This window comes from Rhinoraja longicauda, chromosome 33 (genome assembly GCF_053455715.1).
Source record: "Rhinoraja longicauda isolate Sanriku21f chromosome 33, sRhiLon1.1, whole genome shotgun sequence".
NCBI classification, from domain to species: Eukaryota; Metazoa; Chordata; class Chondrichthyes; order Rajiformes; family Arhynchobatidae; genus Rhinoraja; species Rhinoraja longicauda.
The window spans coordinates 7,893,163-7,915,665 of NC_135985.1; the positions used below are offsets into that span (position 1 = coordinate 7,893,163).

At 39.1% G+C, this 22,503-nt stretch overlaps 1 protein-coding gene across 4 annotated transcripts in view; it reads right to left on the bottom strand.

Annotated features, from left to right (window-relative positions):
- dmxl2 (Dmx-like 2) overlaps positions 1–22,503 on the bottom strand; it is a 105,355-nt gene that overhangs the window by 22,880 nt on the left and 59,972 nt on the right. For 2 of the 4 annotated variants that reach the window (XM_078427222.1, XM_078427224.1), the window contains exons 18-30: positions 20,417–22,102; positions 18,685–18,792; positions 15,838–16,007; positions 13,781–13,878; positions 11,923–12,088; positions 11,017–11,281; positions 9,106–10,166; positions 7,188–7,379; positions 6,576–6,652; positions 6,143–6,270; positions 5,735–5,983; positions 1,881–2,053; positions 1,010–1,143 (exon numbers count right to left, since the gene is read on the bottom strand). In XM_078427222.1, the coding sequence (XP_078283348.1) occupies positions 1,010–1,143; positions 1,881–2,053; positions 5,735–5,983; positions 6,143–6,270; positions 6,576–6,652; positions 7,188–7,379; positions 9,106–10,166; positions 11,017–11,281; positions 11,923–12,088; positions 13,781–13,878; positions 15,838–16,007; positions 18,685–18,792; positions 20,417–22,102 (4,507 nt within the window). Of the gene's footprint in view, positions 1–1,009; positions 1,144–1,880; positions 2,054–3,812; positions 3,936–5,734; positions 5,984–6,142; positions 6,271–6,575; positions 6,653–7,187; positions 7,380–9,105; positions 10,167–11,016; positions 11,282–11,922; positions 12,089–13,780; positions 13,879–15,837; positions 16,008–18,684; positions 18,793–20,416; positions 22,103–22,503 lie in introns of all 4 variants that reach the window. The other 2 variants (XM_078427225.1, XM_078427223.1) reach the window with 2 other exon arrangements.

Genomic DNA, 22,503 nt, shown 5'->3' on the forward strand with positions numbered 1-22,503 from the left:
GGTGGAGTAAGTGACAAGGCTAGAGGTGTGCCTGACCTACTGAGTTCTTCCAGCACCATGTTTTGCTCAAGATTCCAGCAACTGCAATTCCTTGTGTTTCTTTTTAACAGTAAGAGATACACCTGTCTTTAAACTAGTCGAAGAGTTTAACTACAGGATCAGGCCGTCAGACTAAAGTAGCTAAGTGTTTAGTTTATTGGACTAGCATCCAAGGGGTTCATCTAATGGTTCAGAGACAAAATATTGAATTCCAGTCTGGCAGCTGGAGAATTTAAATTGTTAAATAAACTTGGAATTAAAAACCTAGCATCAGCAGTGATACCAGAAAGTACTATTTGCCAGAAAATTCATCTGGTTCACTAAAAAGTGCTTTAAAAGGAAAGAAATTTGCCATCCTTATCTGGCTGATTCAAAATTGCTCTCATAATGACTTTGCATGAACACTTGGTTCAGGCATAATTTGGGATTGGAAATAAATGTGACATCAATACCCCAGAACAAAAATATTAAAAAATCAGATGAAGCCATCAGACTTTGAGTCTCTATTGTAGCTTCGCACATTCTTCTTTGTCAATGGCCTGTCTCCAAGTTATTGGCTGCAGTTTTGTCCATCCTTCTGTCGGCCTGGTGAAGTGATGGTCACCATATTCACACACTGCAGAACTGTCTACCCCAAACCCTACTTTGCTCCCTCTGTGCCACAAAACCCTATTTGCCATCTGCAAAATAATGTGACCACCAAGAATGACCAGATTAATAAATAGCCTTGTACAAAAAGTAGAACTTTACTTTTAATAGAAAACAAAGTCCCCACATATGCCCTGTAAACCAATTCATATGATGCCAATTTTATGAAATATAATCTTTTAAAACAATGTATAAAAAAAGACAATTTGTAAACAAGCATCTGAGGTTTCTTGTTTCTGCAAGTGGATTTTTTGGCTTTTACATTGACATTTAAAAATACATGAAACAATTTTCTTGGCAACAAAGCTCCTTTGTAACTAACCTGTATGAGTTAGGATCAGAATGTTCTTGGAGCTGAACGTCAGAAATAAAAGCATCATCGTCATCGTCATCATCACTAGGGATACTTTCATCTGAGTCGTACATAAATCCACTCTCAGACGGTGGCAGGAATGGCTTTAAAGCACAAATACTTCAATTAAAATGAGATTAGGCAAAGAATTTTGAAAATAAATCTTTCCAAAATAATACAATGGCCTGGAAGTTTTCTTAACTTAAGAGTAAAGAGAACATGCAGCGAAGGAGCATGTGCTAGTAATGGAAGTTAAAATCTGTTGCGCATAAGAACAAAGCCTTTGGGTAATAGTAGAACAAGCAGACAAAATCAGACCGTCTGCAGAGAGAAGGGGGAGCAGGGTGGAGGCTTGAGAGAACTGGCATGGGAGGAGGAGCAGGCCTGGAGAGGTATTGGAGATTAGGTAAAGGCACACTTGAATAAATGGGCTCCCATCAGGAGATTGGAATGTTGAAAGGGTTGCTTTGGTGACAAGATCAATTGGAAATGCAACTGGAGGCCTGAAAAAATAATGGCAGCACTTCACACAATTGTACAGCACAGAAAGAGGTCCTTTCAACCTACCTCTTCCATGGCAACCACGATACATATTCAGAAATAAAGGATGTTCTTTTCGGAAGGAGATGAGGAGTTTATGACAAACATGGGCATAATATCCACCATTTTACAGCAAATTAAATGTGCATGCTTATGGGCCACAATGTACCTAATATACATAAAGTCCGAGAGAAATTTAAAGCTTTCATCGTTAAGTCACACACGCCACTACAAGGAGACTATTCCATTTGACTGAAGTAATTATTAAAGTAATTGTGCAATATTTAATCACTGTCCTCACCTTGGCTACAAAATAATCCCACATACTGAGCTCAGGGGGAATAAATGTTTCCTTGTATGAAGGTCTCTCTGCAGGTACAGGTGGTGGTGTTGAAGCCTCTTTTACTGGTCTACCAGGAACCAACATCTTCATGTTAAATCTTCTGCGATATCGGTCAATGTCTTCTGGAGGAACTGTCCAAAGTGAAATGATAAACATGTTGTGAGTCATCATGTAGTTGCAGGTCATCATGTAGTTCATATGGTTGATCAGAAGCTAAATAGTTAATTGTAGCTTCATTTCCCATGTTCTCTGGATTAACAATCTAAAGAGAGTGGCTCAGTGCCAGACATTCAAGAGGTATCGGCTAAACATGACGAACAACATCTCAAGCATAACACAAATGTCATGTAGCCCTAAAATCATCAGTACTCTTTGTATTGATCATAGGAAACATGGAATATGTTCAAAATGAATACAATGCTTCAAACATTCATGTAAATCAAAAACTTGAAAGTTAACAAAGGAAATGTTATCAACCGATGCAAAAGTTGATAATTCTAATTCAACTCCAATGGATTATTATTTGCATATTTTAATTTTATACAAATGCATGTAGTTGCGCAGGGCCGAGTACATACTTCACATTTATTTCAGTTTCATGAACAAATGTTGCAAAAGTGCTATCACTGCTCCATCATTTTAAAATCATAAGTAATAATTAATGCAATTTAAAGTCAGATGGGCCAAACTAGAAAACGTTCCTCACTTCAAATTAGGTTAAAATTATTCTCAGTGAAATAGGTTCCAGATCATGATCGAAACAGCAGAATTTGATAATTTTGTCAACTAAAACCCCTGTCCCACTTGGCGATTTTTTAGGCGACTACAGGCGTCTAGGCTGTCGCCACATGGTCGCCGGAGTGTCGCCTGTATGGTCGTGAGTGGTCTCCTCAGTCGCCCAGAGTCATAGGGTCTTTCTGGTCGTCGTTGGATTTTCAGAATGTTGAAATTTATTTGGCAACAGTGGGTTTGACGCCAATGAGCGTAGCTTGACGTCTCCTGACATAGGTGCTGTCGTAGATTGTCGCCAGGTGACGTAGGTTGTCGCCGGTGCTGACTTCGGTGAATTCCATTGGCAACTACCTATGTCAACTGGCGACAGGTACCGGCGTCAAAACTGGAGGCCAAAATGACACGAATTATCTTCAGTTGTCGCCGACACGGTCGTAGCTTGTCGGGTGGACAAAGGTTGATTTCGGTTGTCACCTGTGTGGTCGTAGGTTGTCGTAGGTGCGGTCATAGGTGGACGTCCTACTCGCGATGATTGGGTCGCCGGTTGCTTGCTGTCGACTAAGTGGTAGGTTGTTGTAGCTTGTCGTAGACATTGTCTTGGGGGGGGGGTCCAGTAGCCGGTTTTTCAGCGACCTGCTACGACTATAACAGTCGCCGGCAGTCGCCTAAAAAAAAAATCGCCTAAGTGGGACAGGCCCTTAACTAGTTACAATGGAGTTACAATTTCTCCAAAATCTCCAACCAAAAACCAAACTATCCATCTTCTCCAGAGATGCTGCCTGACCATTTGAATTACTCTAGTACTTGTGTTCTTTTTTACTGTTCCATGAGACTCAGAAACCAATGAGCTTCTCAATTACATCAGCCTTACACGATATTTTACAGTTTGCTGTTCTTAATATCAGTTTTAATTAAACAAAATGATCCAATCTTTCAAATTTTACAAGCATTAAGAGGCAAACAAGAAAAGATACTCTTCATAATAAAATTAATCTTAAGATTGGACATCAAATTTAGGGAAGGTTAAATATATACTTAAAGATAATTTTATTTACTGACTTATAGAAATGTCGGGAAGTGGAAAGTTTCACACGGAGTAGAAAAAGATCAAAACTGAGCAAAGCATCCCAAACCACTGCAACCATAGCTGTCACTCACCATCCAGTCCTGGTGTGTGTTGTGCTCCAGTCTCACAGCTAGGAGACACACACACATCTACAGTTTCTGTCTTCAAGGCAGTATTTTGCTCCAAATTCAATGCAGCTGAAACATTTGGCAATCCTGCACCATAAATTAGTGTTTTTGTTTGTTTAAAAATAGCCTTACGGTCAAATTTAAATGGCAGCTAAATCTATAATGATCAATGCTAGAATAATTCAAGCATTTGGTTACTAAGGATGATGTTTCAAAATGACAATTATAAACAACATTATCGCACTGAATTAAAGTGGGGGGGGGGGGTTGTGGCCGGGCTGGGGGGTGGTGTGGCTATGGTGGGGGCTGTGGGTTGCTGGGGTTGAGGGCGCTATGGTGGGGCTGGGTTTAGGGGGAGTGGGAATGTGTGTGTGCTGAGAACTATATTCTGCATTCGGTATCCTTCCCTTTGTTCTATCTATTGTATTTGAGTTTGGACTGATTGTTTCTGGGTATGATATATCTGATCTGTTTGGAGTGCATGCAAAACAATGCTTGGTACGTGTGATAATAATAAATCTTGGTACGTGTGATAATAAACCTAAACCTACAGTGCTCTTTTAAAAAGGAATTCAAATTCTGTCACTGGGGAAAAATTAATTCCTAAACTTGATCATGAAAGATACAAAAGATAAAACATGCAGCATTATCAATAGAAATGCAACAAATAAAACGTTTAAAGCCATTATATAGCGCAAAATAAGTAACATTCATGAACCTATATTGAGATTACCAGATGGGCAGATGTAAATGGACAGTAATGGGTCGATCTTGCAGTGATGCCTACCAAATTAGCTCAGAAACCCAACACACCCACCCCTTTCAATTATCATTCGACTTTCTTTTCTGAATGAGGACGATTAGCAACTTAATTCCAATTCTCAAGGCAGGGCAATTGGACAATGGTGTCCAAGATTTGCTTCAGATCAGTCTAGGTAAAAGCTCACCAAACCCACTGTTGCATTGCACTAAAATGATGCAAAATACAAGTAGTCTAGGCCTAGATACTGTTACTAATACAAAATCACCAAGTTTGCAAAAAGTCCTACGAAAACATGTGAAATGTGATGACATCATTTATTTTGACTGACCCCATCACAGATAATGTGCCATGTGCAAATCTTGGTTATATTAAAAAAATTATTTCGAACTTTCGAAATGATCACAATTCACGCTGTCCGTCTACAATTCACATTGCCTCGGCAAGGCCACCAACATAATAAAGGATGAGTATCATCCTCGCCCCTCTCTCTTCTCCCCTCTCCCATCAGGCAAGAGGTACAGAAGTGTAAAAGCGCACACCTCCAGATTCATGGACCATTTCTTCCCAGCTGTTGTCAGACAATTGAACCATTCTATCACCAACTAGAGAACAGTCCTGACCTACCAGTCCTGACCTACCAGTCCTGATCTACCTAATTGGAGACCCTCGGACGATGTTGAAATTGGAGTTTACTGGACTTTATCTTGCACATTATTCCCATCATCCTGTATCTGTACACTGTAGACAGCTTGATTGTAATCATATGTCATTTTTCCACTGGCTGGATAGCACGCAACAAAAAAGGCTTTTCACTGTACATCGATACATGTGACAGTAAACTTAACTAAAAAGTCAAAGATGACCATTGTAAAGCAGCTGAGGTAAGCAAAGGTTTGATAAATTGTCAAGCAGCTTTTTGAAGATCATGCCTTCAACTCTCTAGTTTCCCAATTTTCTCCACTTCTATTACGACCTACTTCGTCCATTAAGCTTTTGAGAACCTGTTTCAATGGTTTAAGTTTTGAACTGACTGCACTCTCATGAAACCTCTTGGGATGCTTTTAATGTTAAACATTTTTATACAGATGCAAATTCTGTCTGCTATTTAAGGAAACTGACTTACCTGGTGCAAGTTCTGGCCTCCTTTTAGGTTTTATTATCGTTTTTGCACCTCCTCCAAACACTGCAGCCCAGGTTCGATTATTTAGAGGATGAGCAACTAAACGAAAGAGCTCATTACTATCCTGCGTAGCCAGACCATGAATCAAAAGACTTAGATAAACACCAATCACTGCCTCACAAAGCACCACTTTCAGTTTGGGTTGATCATCTTCATGAATAGATCCAAGAAGATTAATCAGTGATGAAACACCTGCAACAAACAAATAGGATAACTTATTAGTTAGTCAGGCAGAAAGCAAACAACATTCTTGCCTAATTGAAATCTTATCCATAACTAATTGATTTCTAAGAAAACAAATTCAAAGTTTCTATTAGTTTTTATGAAAACTCACAAGTTTTTCCATCTTACCAGGCCAATGTGAAGGTGAAGAGTTAGGAGTTAGATGCTCTTCAATGCTTTCAGTCCGCAATCTTCTTCTTTCACCCAATAAAAGCCCCTGATAAACCATTCCTGTAAATAGGTTTGTAGCTGTTTGACTGTTGAGAGAATATGACATTGAGGTATACTTGTGCTGTCTTAACAGGGACATGCTAGATCACTGTAATACAGAACTAATGCAAATATTCATTTAACGTCAGGTCACATTTTTATAGTTATTAATTAAAGAACAGTCTTCATCAATTGGAGGAAAAAAACTGCAGATACTGGTTAAAAACTGCAGATGCCAGTTTGTGTCTACCTTCATCAATTGTATTCTGATTCATGATATCTTACAGAAAGATGCAAACTAATTAACTTCACTACATAATTTGAAGAAAGATACCACAATAAATACACTTACCTGTAGCTGTGGCTGTCACATAGAGACTGGTAAATGCAGGCTGAGAGTGATGCTGCTGAAGTGTGCAGGATGAAAATCTAGTAAGAGATGCAACACAGTCCGAATTACAAATCAGGACATTATTCTGTTAGTACAAATATATTTTGTACGACAATCTTCTCTTCAACATATAGTGCTTTAATTAGCAATACTTAAAACAAAGCTTTCTATGTCCAGAATATTTAAGAATGAATTACTCTGATCTACGCCCAGGTCAGATGTTACTACAGAAATTTAACTAGCTAAAATCATGGAGTCTACCTGCCTCGAACTTGTTTGGTCAGAATAAACTGCAACCAAGTAACTAATGACCATTTAATTTGACCAATTCCATTAATAAGCCAAATTGGGTCTTCAACTGTACCCTGAAGTATTGCAGATTTCCACTGGCCTGGGATGACCAGTTTGCCGAGTCTTTTATTGCCACCACAGCTTGAACCCAAATAAAACTATTCTCCTTCAATCAAAGGAAATCTCACTGGCATATGGCTTTCGTTTCTAAAAACAGAAGTAATAACAGCATCCAATATTATTAGCATTATAAAAGATTATAAAGTGTAATAAAATTGCTACCTTCTCATCCTTAAGACCTGGAAGAGGTGGACAATTCATCTGCACCACAGTGTACAAGATATCATGGATGTGATTACTCAAATGCATGATGGGGTTGGCTATCACAGTTTTCGTTGAAGCAATGGTTGCAGAAAGGAGGGGTAAAGTTGTAGGCAAAGGAAGAGGGGATTGAAGTTGTTTCACAGTGGTTTCCTGTCATCGAATAAAATCAGTATTAGGCCTTATAACAGATCGACATTGCACAGAATAATATCATATTGCTAGATTAGCCAATCCATTCACAGTGAAGGAAAACACTGGTGGAATAGTGATTCCTTATAAATAAGTACATTGGTCAAAAGGCTTAAACACCACCCAGTCTCACATTCCCTTTAGGTTGATCACCTTCTTGAACTGCCTCAAGCTTAATGAGTGATGAAACACATGGAATAAACCATTGGGGTAATTTATTGGGTAATTTATTGACTAATTAAGTGGGTAAATTAAGAGTGCAACCATTATTTTATCCATACCTCATTAATCACTAAGAAAATAAAATCAAGGTTTTTATTTGATTAATATTTTTGATCTTACAAATATTTTCCATCCTACCAGTCCAATGTAAAGATGAGGTGTGTAGGAAGGAACTGCGCGAGTGTTGGGAGTTCTTTGTTATACAAATGTGCCTAAAATTAGTTTGATATAATAAACATGCAAAAGGAACCTAACAACATCAAAAATATACAATTCATAAACAGCCTGGATTAAAGCCCAAATAAACTGAATGTGATTTATTACCAAGTGTTTCGTGATTTTTAATTAGTCCTCATTCTTATCACTGTGAAATTTGACATTAACTACAATAAACCTGATAACCAGATAAGCTCATGGCTTCAATACTACTGGATGGGCAGATATTTGTGCTATTGAATGTTACTGCAATTAATACTCCAACACAATAAAAAATTATCTTTAGATGTTATACAATACAAATAGCATCACATGTTTCCCAGCAGATCTGCTCAGTTTCATGGGGCATGGGTATCAGGACCCTGTTGAACCTAAGGGGACCCAAGGTGACGAAGATGCTGAACTATTGGAGTTTCTGAATTATCTGAACTATGAACTAGTGGCGGCATAGTGGCGCAGTAGTAGAGTTGCTGCCCTACAGCACCAGAGACCTAGGTTCCATCCTGACTACGGGTGTTGTCTGTATGGAGTTTGTACGTTCTCCCTGTGACTGCGTGGGTTTTCTCAGAGATCTTCAGTTTCCTCCCACACTCCAAAGATGTACAGGTTTGTAGCTTAATTGACTTGGTAAAGGTAAAAATTGTCCCTAGTGGATGTAGGATAGGGTTAATGTGCGGGGATCGCTGGTCGGCGCGAACCCAGTGGGCCGAAGGGCCTGTTTCCACGCTGTATCTCTAAACTAAACGTACAGGTTTGCAGGTTAATTGACTTCGGTAAAATTGTAAATTGTCCCTAGTGCGGGGTGATCATTGGTCAGTGCGGACACTATGGGCCGAAGGACCTGTTTCAGCGCTGTATCTCTAAAGTTTTAAGTGAAGTCTTAACTTTCAGAACCTAAATAGCAGTCAATACCCATCAGTGACTTCTACTGATATGACCTCTGTAGGAAGAGAAAGGAAGTGGGTAGCAAAGATGTACAGTACTATACTGCTCCTTTCATGACCCTAGGGTATTCGGAAGAGATGCACTTTTAAAGTATGGCCAGTGTTGCAGCATTGGAAGCATGGCAAATGTTTCAACTCCACTTGGGTAGTGTGTGTATGCATTTCTCAGCCATTTGGCTTCACCTACTAATTAGATAAGCTGCAAATGGCAAAAATATGTCCCTCATCTCATGCATTATGAACACATCTTCTAGATCCTATGTTTCAATGGTATGTTTTTCACTATTATCCGCAGAGTACTTTACCTGCTGTGATTCCTGCAATAGGAAGATAAGTTCCATTCTGACGGATGCTAAGCCACCACCCTGCGCACCATGCAAACTGCAGTAGCTTAGAAACACTCTAAGCAGAGCTTGATTTCTCCGCAGCCACCATTTCCTTCTTTCTGCGTGCTCTTGCTTTGCTTGGAGCCTTCTCCGATCAATCTGATGCCTCTCGTATGAAGCTCCTTCTGCACTCTCGGTTAATTCTTCTTGGTCAAATGAACCTCGGATCTTTTTATCGATTTCAACAATCAAATCTTTCACTTCGGTTTTATAATTGCAGATCTGATGCATTGCATGGATTTCTTTCTCCAGCCAGTTGTACAGTTGAAATCGGAGCTTTCCGCCATCCACTTCATATCCTGTAGCTAATGTCCTAAGTTCAGTCATTAGAATTTTCAAACAGGCTCTGAATTTTAACTGTTCTGCTATTACATCAACTTGAGAAATGGAATCCTCCCTTTGAACAGCTGGAGATTCTCCAGGAACTCCTTTCTCAGCCACATCCACCTTTTCCGCATCTTTCATAACCAACCCACCTTCCTCTTTCTCTTCATATTCATCTTCTAAATCATTATCCCAATCAAGTTTTAGTGCCTCATCAGAAACCGTGACTACTGGTGCTCCCCAATCAAAGCCAGCAGAATTACTTGATTGCCATCCCTGGCTTGATGTACCTGTTGCAGTCTGTGGCCGGTTTGCATCGTTAGTGCCGTCTCCATTTTCTGCGACACCATTTTGGCCTTGGACAATTATCCTGGGCTTTCCCGTTGTTAAGGATGGCTTTGATTTTTTCATGACTTTTGGGATTTTGGACAGTACCTCAAGAGCCAAGACTGGGCAACCAACTTTAAAATGAGCATTTGCTGTGGTAAAAAATAATTTTCTCTCAATGAGGTTGATTTCATCTTCTTTGATTTTTTGAGCGGCAATTCCTAACGAGCCTTCGGGAGGAGCAAAATGTCTTCTCATCAGCAGTGGATGAGCACGAAGATAATTGTAGAAACTGAAGACTACTGGGTTGCAAGACTTTATAAGAATTCCTGGAACATAATAGAAACTACAGAAGTAGTTTTATTGTAGCTTAGATGCAGCCAAACACAAACTTTAGAAGTAATGCCGATGCTTGGCAATTACACTACACATGAACAGTGAAGACTACTGAGCCCCAAGACCTTGTTGAGACTCAAGACCGTACTCCTATATGGATAATTTTATAGAAACTGCAAAAAGCAGAAATTAACACTTGCAACCTAATTGTAAATGATAGCTTCTGTGGTAGAATGCAAGCTCCAGTGGTGATGGGGTGGGGGGAGAAAACAGGAAAAATGCAAGTTTTAGTGGGGATAGGTTTATGGTCACAGGTTTTGATGGACAATCAGAATGAAATGGGGGTTGGGGATTGTGGGAAGAGCAGAATGTGTGAAAATAAGTGGTGGCACACAGGTGCAATAGCTGCCAGTACCCGAGGTCAGATGTCAGGGTTAATTTGGCTGGGGGAGCAGGAGTGTCATTAAATGAGATGATGCTTATATATGTTTGTAATGTTAATGTTGATTTCTCTTGACTGTATTCAATGATGACACAAAGAGCTCAGAGCAAAGCAGTGTAGTATCCAGAACCCAATCAACCATTATCTGTAGATGCCTATTGTTTGAGGATTCCACTTGTTATCTTTTCCAAATAAGACTGATTTTCTTTATTTCAATCAAAATGATCATTTTTGGGGACACAAAAGACTGCATGGTGCCTAAACTAAACCAAATGGGTGCCTGGTGGCATAACACTTAGGCCAATCTGGTTAAAAAGAAAATACTCTATACATGCATTTATTATTCTTATGCATTTAATGGTATGTTTGTTCACAAAATATATAAAGTTGGACATTCATACCTGGATGTTCTTCAGTACCTTTTGTTGGTTGCTCGAGCAGAGTATCTAATGCAATGGAATAATCCTTCAGAGTCCAATATGCAATACTCCGCAGAAATGGATCTGGATGTAGTTTGCTTGGTGCAAACTCAGACCCATCTGCCTTACAGCCAAGAACCTTCTGATAAAGGATAGATTTACATGTGGAGGATGTTTCATAATCAGATTCATACAGTCGAGCAACGACCATGGCCAATTGGATGTCATCCATCTTTTCCAGGATCACCTGTCGGGGCATCAACACAAACATTGCATTTGAATTTGTGTAGGAAAATAACTGCAGATGCTGGTACAAATGGAAGGTGTCACAAAATGCTGGAGTAACTCAGCAGGTCAGGCAGCATCTCTGGAGAGAAGGAATGCACATTCCTTCTCTCCAGAGATGCTGCCTGACCTGCTGAGTTACTCCAGCATTTTGTGATACCTTGCATTTGAATTTGCTCAGTAAAAGTAAAAAGATGTGCAAGTCTGATTACACAATTGTGAATTACAGTTAAAAAAATAACTTTACACTAGAATATATGGTTTTCTGTATGTTAAAAATTACAAAAATAATACTTGCTTTCCCCCAAATCTGTTATGGAGTACATAGAATATAGTTTCCTTTACTTTTACAGCCATGGGATTCAATTGAAATTCTCTGGATTTCTGGATAGCTAACCCTGAAATACTATTTCAACACTAAATGGTACTAAAACTTAAATGAATTGATAAAGCAGTTACCTTTAAATAAACTAAGTGTAATAAAGATAAAGTGTTGTAATGATATCAGCTACAGCAGTAACATATAAATAATAAAACACTGTTTTGACTAGGTTGTTTTGAAAACAAATAATTTACGCTTTGAACTAGGAAAACCAACATTACCTCAATAGAATCCTTTAAAGAACCAGCCAAAAGGAAAAATGCTGCAGCCTGCTCAAAGCGCTGCTTACCGAGCAAAGAAAATGCATTTTTTAATGCTGCTTTACGCCATCTATCTTCAATGAAATTGTGTTTGAAAAACTCAGTCATCTTTTTATCCAGCTGGGATCTGAGGAAAAGAAATATGACAAATTACATTCCTGCTGCAAGTGTTAAATTTGTAATTTTTGATGCTGTTGCATCAATTCCATCAGTCAGGTAACAGGTTAGGTGCAAAGGTTTAATTAAAAATGAGATAGGATTTCAGAGGAAACTAAAACCATGCAATGTGGACACAAGAAAATGCAGAAGCTGGAAACTCGAGCAAAAAATAAAATGCTGGTGGAATTCAGCAGGTCAGGCTACATCTGTGGAGGGAATGGACGGACGTTTTCAGGTCGGGACCTTTAATCAGATTGATTGGAGCAGGGGGAAGAAATGCAGTTGGGCACCTTGTGCACACAATGTGTGCTTTGTAACAGACCTGGCCTGGGCAGTGCCATCAATTGACATACATCACACAATTAATGTCACTGAAATTATTTTCTGTTATATTTGGTTCTTAAATAATTACATTCTGTGCCCAAGGTTTTTTAAATAGGTAATTATAAGTTCTTAAGTTCTAGGAGCAGAATTGGGCCATTTGGCCCATCAAGTCTGCTCAGCCATTCAATCATGGCTGATCTATCTTTCCCTCTCAACCCCATTCTCCTGCCTTCACCCCATAACCCCCGACACCCTTACTAATCAAGAATCTGCCAATCTCTGCCTTAAAAATGATTGAAATCTTCAGAAAGAGTTCCTTCTTCCTACTCTTCCCCCTTTTCAATCTTCTTCTATCCCACCTCCAACTGATCACAAACCTTCTCCCCCTATTATTGTACTCTCTAACTCCTCTGCTAATCCCCCAAAAGCCCTCGTCCACATCATCTGATTATCCTCGTCTCCTCAATCATCTTTCTTCGTAATTTTCTCCTCACCACTCCTGCTATCATTCACCAGTGGAAAATTACAGACAAAATTTATTGTATGGTTCGTACAACTCCAAAATTCCGAGCCAAAGTTACTAACCATTTATGCCTCGTTTTATTCGTCAAATTATGTATTTTTAAAGATGTTTTGAGTAAATGGATGCGATTTATCACAAAACCACATTTGAAATACTTTTGGATTTTGCATGCACGATGGAAAGGGATCATAGGATCTTCTGCATCATATACGATTTTTGGTCACTAACACCACATAACGAATTAGATATTTTAAGAATCTGTGTCCAGGCCTTTACTGTTGAACTTGTAATCAACTATGGCCAACAAGAAATTATTTTAAAGTGTGTCACAGTATCACTGCAGATTTAGCTTTGCCTGTGTCAAAACCATGCTGGTGACAACAAAATTCATCACATGTTCACTGTGAAAGACTTGTCAGCATCATCAATATAAAGATCCACTTCGTTTCAAAGAATTTTAAAAGGACAGGGTACTAATAGTTGATCAGAGGACAGAAAAATAAAATAGTCTGTCTAAAAGCCAATTGCATCGAGACAAAAAAACCCCATGATGTCATTAAACATCAATGCATTCTGAGATCAACCTAGTCAAATCAATTACAGAAGAAATACAAATAAAGTCCTTATCACTGGGGTTTACGCAAGGAACAGTTTTATTTCACAAGAGGTATCTTGATTCAGAGTCTCGATCTTCAGGGTTAGTAGTGATCATTTGTGTGAAAGACACAACTCGGAAGAACAGATATCAAATGCAAGAGCTTCATCGTGTTCCCTTTGCAATAACTGACCTTAGCATTTTTCTATTGAACATACCTGAATAAACCCCAGAGTACAGCCTTTTTCTTTATAGCAAGATAAAATAAGGCAGCATCCAATGCATCGTTGTTCCTTTGGAAAGCGGCTTTTGCAACCTGTGTGAAAAAGAGAAAAGCGGTATTCCCATTTCTGTACCAGTAGCACTGAAGGGACTGATTGAAGTAGAAAACGGTTTGCTCTGGAATTTTGGAATATAGTGACAGTGCTCATGACAAGGGCGGCACGGTAGCGCAGCGGTAGAGTTGCTGCTTTACAGCGAATGCAGCGCCGGAGACTCAGGTTCGATCCTGACTACGGGTGCTGCACTGTAAGGAGTTTGTACGTTCTCCCCGTGACCTGCGTGGGTTTACTCCGAGATCTTCGGTTTCCTCCCACACTCCAAAGACGTACAGGTATGTAGGTTAATTGGCTGGGTAAATGTAAAAATTGTCCCTAGTGGGTGTAGGATAGTGTTAATGTACGGGGATCACTGGGCGGCACGGACTTGGAGGGCCGAAAAGGCCTGTTTCCGGCTGTATGTATATGATATGATATGATATGATGATTTCTGACCACAATAATCTAACCACTTCTGCAGTGCAGAGTTCTCTTACACAAACATAAGTTGCTGCCTGACGTCAGCTCTAGGGCAACACCAGCCTTCAGTGATACACAGGCTGGGCTGTCGGTTATATTCGTGAACTCTCACCCACCAAACAAGGAATTGAATATGCTTAAAAAGCTTGTGTAAAATTAAGATCATAACATTTGCATAAGATCAATGTAAAAGCAAAACGCAACAATAAAATAAAATGTGCAGGAGGAAACTGCAGACGCTGGTTTACTCTGAACATAGACACAAAATGCTGGAGTAACTCAGCGGGACAGGCAGCATCTCAGGATGTAAGGAATGGGTGACCTTTTGGGTCGAGACCCTTCTTCAGACTTTTTCATAATTTAAAAATTGATATGGAAATGTGAAATACTTATCCAAGCAATTCATAATTCACATATTTAAAATGACTTTTTAGGCTAAGGGATAAAAGTAGCGTTTAATATGCCATTAAAACCAATATGCCATTAAAATACACAAAAGGACACAAAGTGCTGTAGTAACTCAGGAGGTCTGGCAGCATCTCTAGTGAACATGGATAGGTGACGTTCTTCACAATGAAAGGTTCTATTGAGGTCCTTACCCACAAGCATTTAATTGGGTTGTGTGGATCTCTGAGTGCCTTGATCTGGGAGTGGTGCATAGGTCACAGACTGCAAGGCATTAAAATCCTGGTTTATCGTCAATAAACTTTGCCAGCATATGACACCTTAGCAAAGGGATCATTTTGGTCTAGAAGTCTAGACAACAGGGTTCCAGAAGATTTTTTCCCACTCAATCAAACTCCACTTAATCTTTACCTAAAAGATAATACATTCTGAATGTTTGCCCCCCTAAATTTATTGTGGTTCTACTGACACCAAATGAAATAATGCAAGTGAATATTCAGACTACATTAAATATGGTGTCATTCTTGTCTGTGCGTTCTATACTTGATTCTGCTGCATACACAATTATGATTTGAGGATTACCACACCAGAGTTATCTTAAATTGCTCTGTTAGTTAATAATACAATGCAACTTTTTGTTTTTGTTTAATTGCCATTTGATACCTGACATTTTCCAATGAAAAATGTAGCTTAGCAATAATTCAATTAAAACAAAGATGTTAGCTAGTTATTAACTTGAAAAGAACCAGACTGAGCAATAATGGAAAGCATTATAGCTCATGCTGTGAAGAGATAATGAGGAAATATTCATGTAATATTTCACTTTGAACTGAGAAATACCAGCTTGCATTGCGAATGCATAAAGCACTTCTTAACTAAGCAAAACATTTGAGGCAGGTTAAGAACAAAATCCATTCTCACCTACAATCTGATGTGTGGTTTTAAATGGTTTCCCTCCAAAACATCACCCTCCCCACCCACGATTTATGGAGGCTCCATTTTACCCATGTGTTTTTATTCACTACTTTCACTATACTAGTTGGGGAATTCTTAAAACCTTCGGATTGCAGTACCTTCTCAATGCACTTGCGGAGCGTATTAATATTTCGAATCCACCATCCGACTCCCATGGCTTTCAGATCAGACCACTGAGGATCCCCTTTTTGCATGGCAGGAATCATACTGAGCAACTCTTCCTCCGCTTCAGAATGAAAGGCCCAGGCAAAGTGACATGTAGACAAGCCTACAAAATGCAGTAACAATTTTATGTACATAAAAGAGTTAGTGATCCAAGTTGCTATGTTAAATATATGTTAAATATATGCAAAAATATCAGTCCAGATGCACTGTGTAAAGTGAGCTGTTACTAATAGATAACATGTCTAATGATGCAAGAAGAAAAAATGACATAACATGAACACAAATTACTCTTAACAAATAGTAAAGCTACCTATGAATATTCATTGCTATAATTGACTTCAGAGTCAATACTCTGCTCAATTACTTCTTATAATTCAAATAAGGCCTTAGTCTTTACACAATGTTTTATCCACATCATATTAATTTGCTTTTAGTCCTGCCCACGGGATGAAGATACAGGATTACATTAATCAATACAACAAGATGAATATACAGGATTACGCTAATCAATACGCATGACTGCAGTTGTGGTGCAGGGCACCTCTCGTGCTCTCGGTTTGCCCATGTTGCTCAGCATGGTCAAACATTCCATTCACCCACATTGCCACTGCATGCCACCTTACTCCACATAATAGTCATCATGCTTCCAAAGGCTTCTCCTCCAGCTCATTATCCCTGGTGTGCACCAAAATTTTATCATCAGCTTTTTCCTGCACCATTTACACACCAACATCTATATTATCCAGATACAGTGACAGTTTCTACATTTTACATATTCTACAATTGAACTCTGCAACTATTATCATCTGGCTTATCTTGGTTTGATCAGAACCTCCTCAAACACACAATGGAAATCAAGTTTATTCTCCCTTTACCCCAACTATTCCTGCCCATCGTTAATTATTCTTCAATCATTATTTTGTGGTCGTTGTTTGAAGCACCCATGAACACATTGAATTCGAACTACTGTCATTTAGAATTAAGATTCCACTTACTAATTGCTCAAATAGCTTTTGGAGAAGAAACGTTAACGCTGTTAATATCTTTGGTCGTGAATAGCATATTATAAAGTCACAATACTTAATTTGGGATATATGATGCTCAGCATACAGATAAAAAAAAGTATTGAATAGAGGTTAATAGATTAATTCTAAACTGAATTGTGCTAACTCAAAATAAACGATGGAACAAGCCTCTAGGCAAGGAAAGTGAACGACCCTGATTGCAGTGCACATTTGGACAGAAGACAAGAATACATTTAACCTTTGCCAATGATGTCCTTGTTCTTTTGTGACACAAAAGGAGAGTCAGTTTGCTAGGATAATGGATTTTTATTTTTGCGTAGAAACAAAGTAATCAGCAACATGTTACCTTCAGGAAATGAAGAAGCTGGTTCAAAAGAATACGGATGAACCTTTGTTATTAAACTAGTGACGATGTTCCCCATTATTACCATTTTAGGACAAATTAATGGTTTATAGTTTAAGCATAACACAAGCCTAAACAGATTTACCAAACCATTTTTCACCACAGATTGGGCATACGATAGTTATTTTTAAAAAACAGGTCTTGCTGCTATCAATTGTTTTTCTAAGTTAAATATATTGCTGAGAACAGCCAGAACCTAAAAGTATTTTATTTCAGACAAAACACTTTCCAGCATTATCATTATTTTTCATATTGTAGCTCCCAAATTATAGCAGCAATTTCCTTCTTCCAGACAACAAAACGACCCAGGGCTGGAGGCACAAATGTCAGGAATGGCATAGTATCCCACCAAAGAAGAGGTTCATTGTTTTTGTCCTCTTCTTTGTTCGGCCAGCTTCAGAACATGCTGAAGTGGTGTGTTCAGAATATGGATGGTAAGCAAGATGAGGGAATACAAGGACGGGGGCAGCAGATGAAGGCCAGTCTTAAGGAGTTTAAGGCTAGGAGGAGGACGCAGGCAGAGAAACCTCAGGAATATGGAGTAAGATAACACAAGGAATAGATATTCATGTGGATGCACACACAAGTATCAAGTTGGTTGGTATAATGAAGTTGGGGAGACTGGAAAGGCAGCTGACAAAGATGACAAAGAAAATCTTGCAGTGTGGAATGGGTAGTAATGACCTCAGTGACACAGGGAGCCATGGGAACATCAACACACAGATAATCAGCTGCCTCAGTGGAATTGAAACTTCGGTTTCATGTGCTCGAGGTTAGAATGATGGTTGCCTCCACCTCTCCACCCACCCTCCCCCTAGAGGAAACTTAAAAAATATACATGCATTTAAATATGTAGGAAAGAACTGCAGATGCTGGTTTAAATCGAAGGTAGATACAAAATGCTGGAGTAACTCAGCGGGGCGGGCAGCATATCTGGAGAGAAGGAATGGGTGACGTTTCGGGTCGAGACCTTTCTTCAGATGTTAATTGGCCTCTGGAAATTGCCCCTAGTGTGTAGGGAGTGGATGTGAAAATGGGATAACACACAACTAGCGTGAACGGGTGATCAATGGTCGGTGTGGCCTATTTCCATGCTGTATCTCTACACTAATCAAATTGTTCTCGGACCCCTTACGTGCCCCAGGAAGTGTCTATACCTGGAATGAACAGGACTCCTGCTCAAAGGAAGATAATGACAATTTCCGTGGTCTGGCACCAGTCAGATCCCAAGGATGCCGGAGAAGGGCGTTTCAAGTTGTAGTTAATTCCGAGACATACAAATAAAAATGACAAAACAACTATTATCCTTTGAGCATTAAATTACACCCTGATACTTTACTCAAATCTCCTACCTTGATGTAAAAGCTGGAGTCTGTAGACTGGAGGCAGTGATGTCAGCAGGCAAATATGCAAGCGCATGGCAAGCAAATAACGTAAACCACATTCATCCAAAGTTTCACCTCCAATAAAAACAGACAGATTTTACCTCAGCTGGCAATAACCAGGGATACTAATGGAGATGCTCACATATACTGTATGCGTTGCTTATTACAACATTAGCTTTCCTAAATGAATTGCATCAGAAAATTAATGCATTTTTAAATCATGCTATACTGCCTGCAATGAAGTGTTTTATTACAGCTTACATACTGATTTTTTGTGAGACAAGTAGGATTACTAAATTCTATTCACTGTTTAGAAAAAACAACTGCATTCCTTGCATGCAGTTACAATTGTGAAAAACACTATAGTCAATGTTGAAGAATAAAACAATTTACATGTCATCATTTGGAAGTGCATGAGGATGGAGAGAAAAATAATTCAAATATTGAGAATTTACACCAGTGCTTTCTTTGTGACAGCACACTATACTGTGCATTGGCACCTCTTTGAGGTTGAAAAACAGATTTTCACATTTTTAGCATTTTTACTAATTACAAGTTTAACAAATAAAATCAATAAAATTAGGTGGTCGCGGCAGTAAAAAGCTTAGGCAGCTTATCGGACGATGATCTGCTATGGACACCAACAGCACTGAACGAAGTGAGTTTCGGCAACTTTCTGTCGACAAAAAAGTACTAGATACCGCACAATTTATATCACTTACAAATTAAAACACGGCTTATTAACATCCTTGAGGTTCATATAAATGTGCTTTAGTTTATATAGAGAACTGCAGAAAAGCAATTAGATGGACGAATCATATGAAAAAAACAAGAAAATATTAACTACTTGGCCCATCAGGGTTTGTCATTTAAAAATATATTTTCCCCCTGACATGGCTATTTTCAATAATTATTTTCAATGATTCAATGAAGTTCACAGGCAATGATGGTATAATTTTAGGAGGGATTTCTTACATTGGTAAACTGATCCAGATATTAATGAGCTCAGCAATGAATCTGAGATCCAGAGTCAAAAATCCCTGCTATTTATATACTCCCAAGAATAAGTCCCCACTCTTTAAATACTCCCAACATCAATTATATTTCTCATCCCATAGAAACTGTCCAACCTGCTTTTGTTTTAGACTTTAGCATCTCCAGTTTTATCTTTAAATGTTCAGAAGTGATGAGTCCAATGCCTCATCCAAAAGATGGCCTCTCCAATATTGGAACACTTACTACACCATAGTGCCAAGCCTAGAATTCAACTGAAAGCTTCGACTGGCATTTGAACCCAGAATCTTCTGCTGGAGTTGATTACCAGATCCCAATCTCACCATTTGGCTCAATACGAAGTTTCAAGAATTTCTAAAGAAAATATAATCGGCTGAGGTACAAAGCAGGCAACAAACCAGATCCAATCAGCTCAGTGAATAAAGTAGGTAAAATATATCCTTGCTTTATTTCTAAATCAAAAATAGTAATATTAATTGCAATGTTTGACTGGAAATATTTTGTGAGCTAATTATCTGACGCCGCCACAATGTTTGCATGGTGCTCTGTTTCAGCAAATAAGTATGCTGTTTACAAATGTTTATTGGTAAAACCCACTACTATTGTACAAATACGCAAGATTATGCTATCATTATAATAGAATTGATATAGGCTTAGAAAATAACCCAAAAGGTTATATACGTACCAGAATAATTCTTGTCCCTATTTTCATTGACTTCCGTGCTTGTAGTCGCCACCGTGTCAGCTAAAGCTACAAGGAACATTTGTTCTAATCGTGTAAGTCCTGGCAAACTCGAGTGCATCAAATGACTGGAAAGGACACGAGCGTGTTCGGGCCCAAAGTACGTTGGTCCATACTGGGATAAATTAATGACTTTGGATTTAGATTCCTTCTTCTCAATTACAAAGTCAACAAAGTCATCCGTGGTTAAACTTGTAGACTGAAACAAATCAGCATAATGATCCTCCATTTTTTTACTCTGCGGCCGTGAACTTTTGTTTACTTTAGCAGTTTCTTCTGCAGTTTTATAAGAGTTGTCCTGATCAGCTGACAGCAGTGCATAAAGAGGGAGCGGTGGAATTGAATCTATTTCGGTATAATCACGAGTACCTTCTCTTCCCGCTATAATTGTATCTTTGCCTGTACTTCCACTGATGCTGATGGTTCGAGAAAGGTGGCGTCGTGGTCCTCCTCCTTCCCCTGGGTCTTTGTCCCTGAAGATGGCAACTTCTCCAGCAATACATTTAACCAAATGTGAAAGGATTGCCTTAGCTCTGCGCACTTTGCCCAAATCCATAAGTTCTAGTAGCTGAGTGGGATGATATTGAGGGAGAGTGGGGAAAAGAATATGAGCAGCTTCAAACAAACCACCATCTTGAAGCATTCCTGGGACCCCAAACATATCATCTACAATAGCTGTTCCATCAGCAACACTGTGCCGTTTTGGAAACATTTTAGTTTCAAATGTGTCACCATCAGTTAACTCATCATAAGATGAGAAACTTCCATTTTCGGTATCGTTTAGTGGTTTTGTCGAGTGCTTCCATTGTGCATACACATGCATTTCACAGTCCATCCCGATAACTAGAATGCCATCTCTCACCCAGGATAAAGAAACTGGAAGTGAAGGAGTTCCATCTACAGAAGATATCAAATCCACACATCTCAGCAATACCCATTTTGACTTGGTGCCTTGTTTAATACTTCCCCCTAGTGGCAAAGTAATTACAGCCAGCCCATCTTTACTCGTGGCTTGCTCTGTTACAATCCCTGACAATCTTCCATACATTAGAATCTTGGAACCCACTCCTACGGTAAGTATATGAGAACCATCTTCTTTCGACACCCAGTCCAAATGCACTAAATGTTTTATGTTCGACATCATGTTTTTGCCTTGAAGATAAAGCTCTGATTTATTATACACAAATAAATTGCTGTCTACGCTGACTCTCGAATCCAGGACACTGCCAACTTTTCCCAAATCATCCAAACGAATTGTTTGTTCCAACACCCACTCTGATCCTCCAGTAGATTCACACTCAAAAATGGAGACGTGCATTGAAAATTCTTTCGATGTAACGCAGTTAGGCTGTAAAGACTCTTTGTAAGCTACAGCTAAACGGCCCGTGTATGAACAGCTGACAGCCACTGGACGCCCAGTGACACTCACTGCACTGTCATTGTGTTCTCCTTCTTCATTCATCAGCGGCCAAGTTTCCCACCAATAGGCACGTACTTCTTCAGAATTTTCAGAGTTTGCATTTTTCTCCACAGTACATCGCCAGAATCTCACATTACCGTCAGAGCATGACGTCACTATTAGATAAGGTGCAAGGCAGACTGGATAAATTGAGGAGGAACTTAAGTGACCTAAAAGAAAGAAAAACTATTATAACAGTGAGACATTCTCAGTTAAAGCTGTAGCACACAACACATGAAAATGGCACTGGGAAAATGTCGATACTCTGGAACAATGGAACGTTAAAGGTGGTACCCGTTTGGAGGAAGATGGACAAGTCAGTCTTCTCAAGCACTTTAATCACCAAAGCAGGTTTTAGCCCTGAAGAATTATTAAGTGTTCTCGTCATATTATGCGGACAAGATATTTGTATGGCGACATCAGTATGTGGGAAAAAAACTACAGATGCTGGTACAAATCGAAGGTATTTATTCACAAAATGCTGGAGTAACTCAGCAGGTCAGGCAGCATCTCGGGGCTGATTATTCAAACAGTATACTAATCTCTTTTGGTTTCCCCGTCATTCTTCACT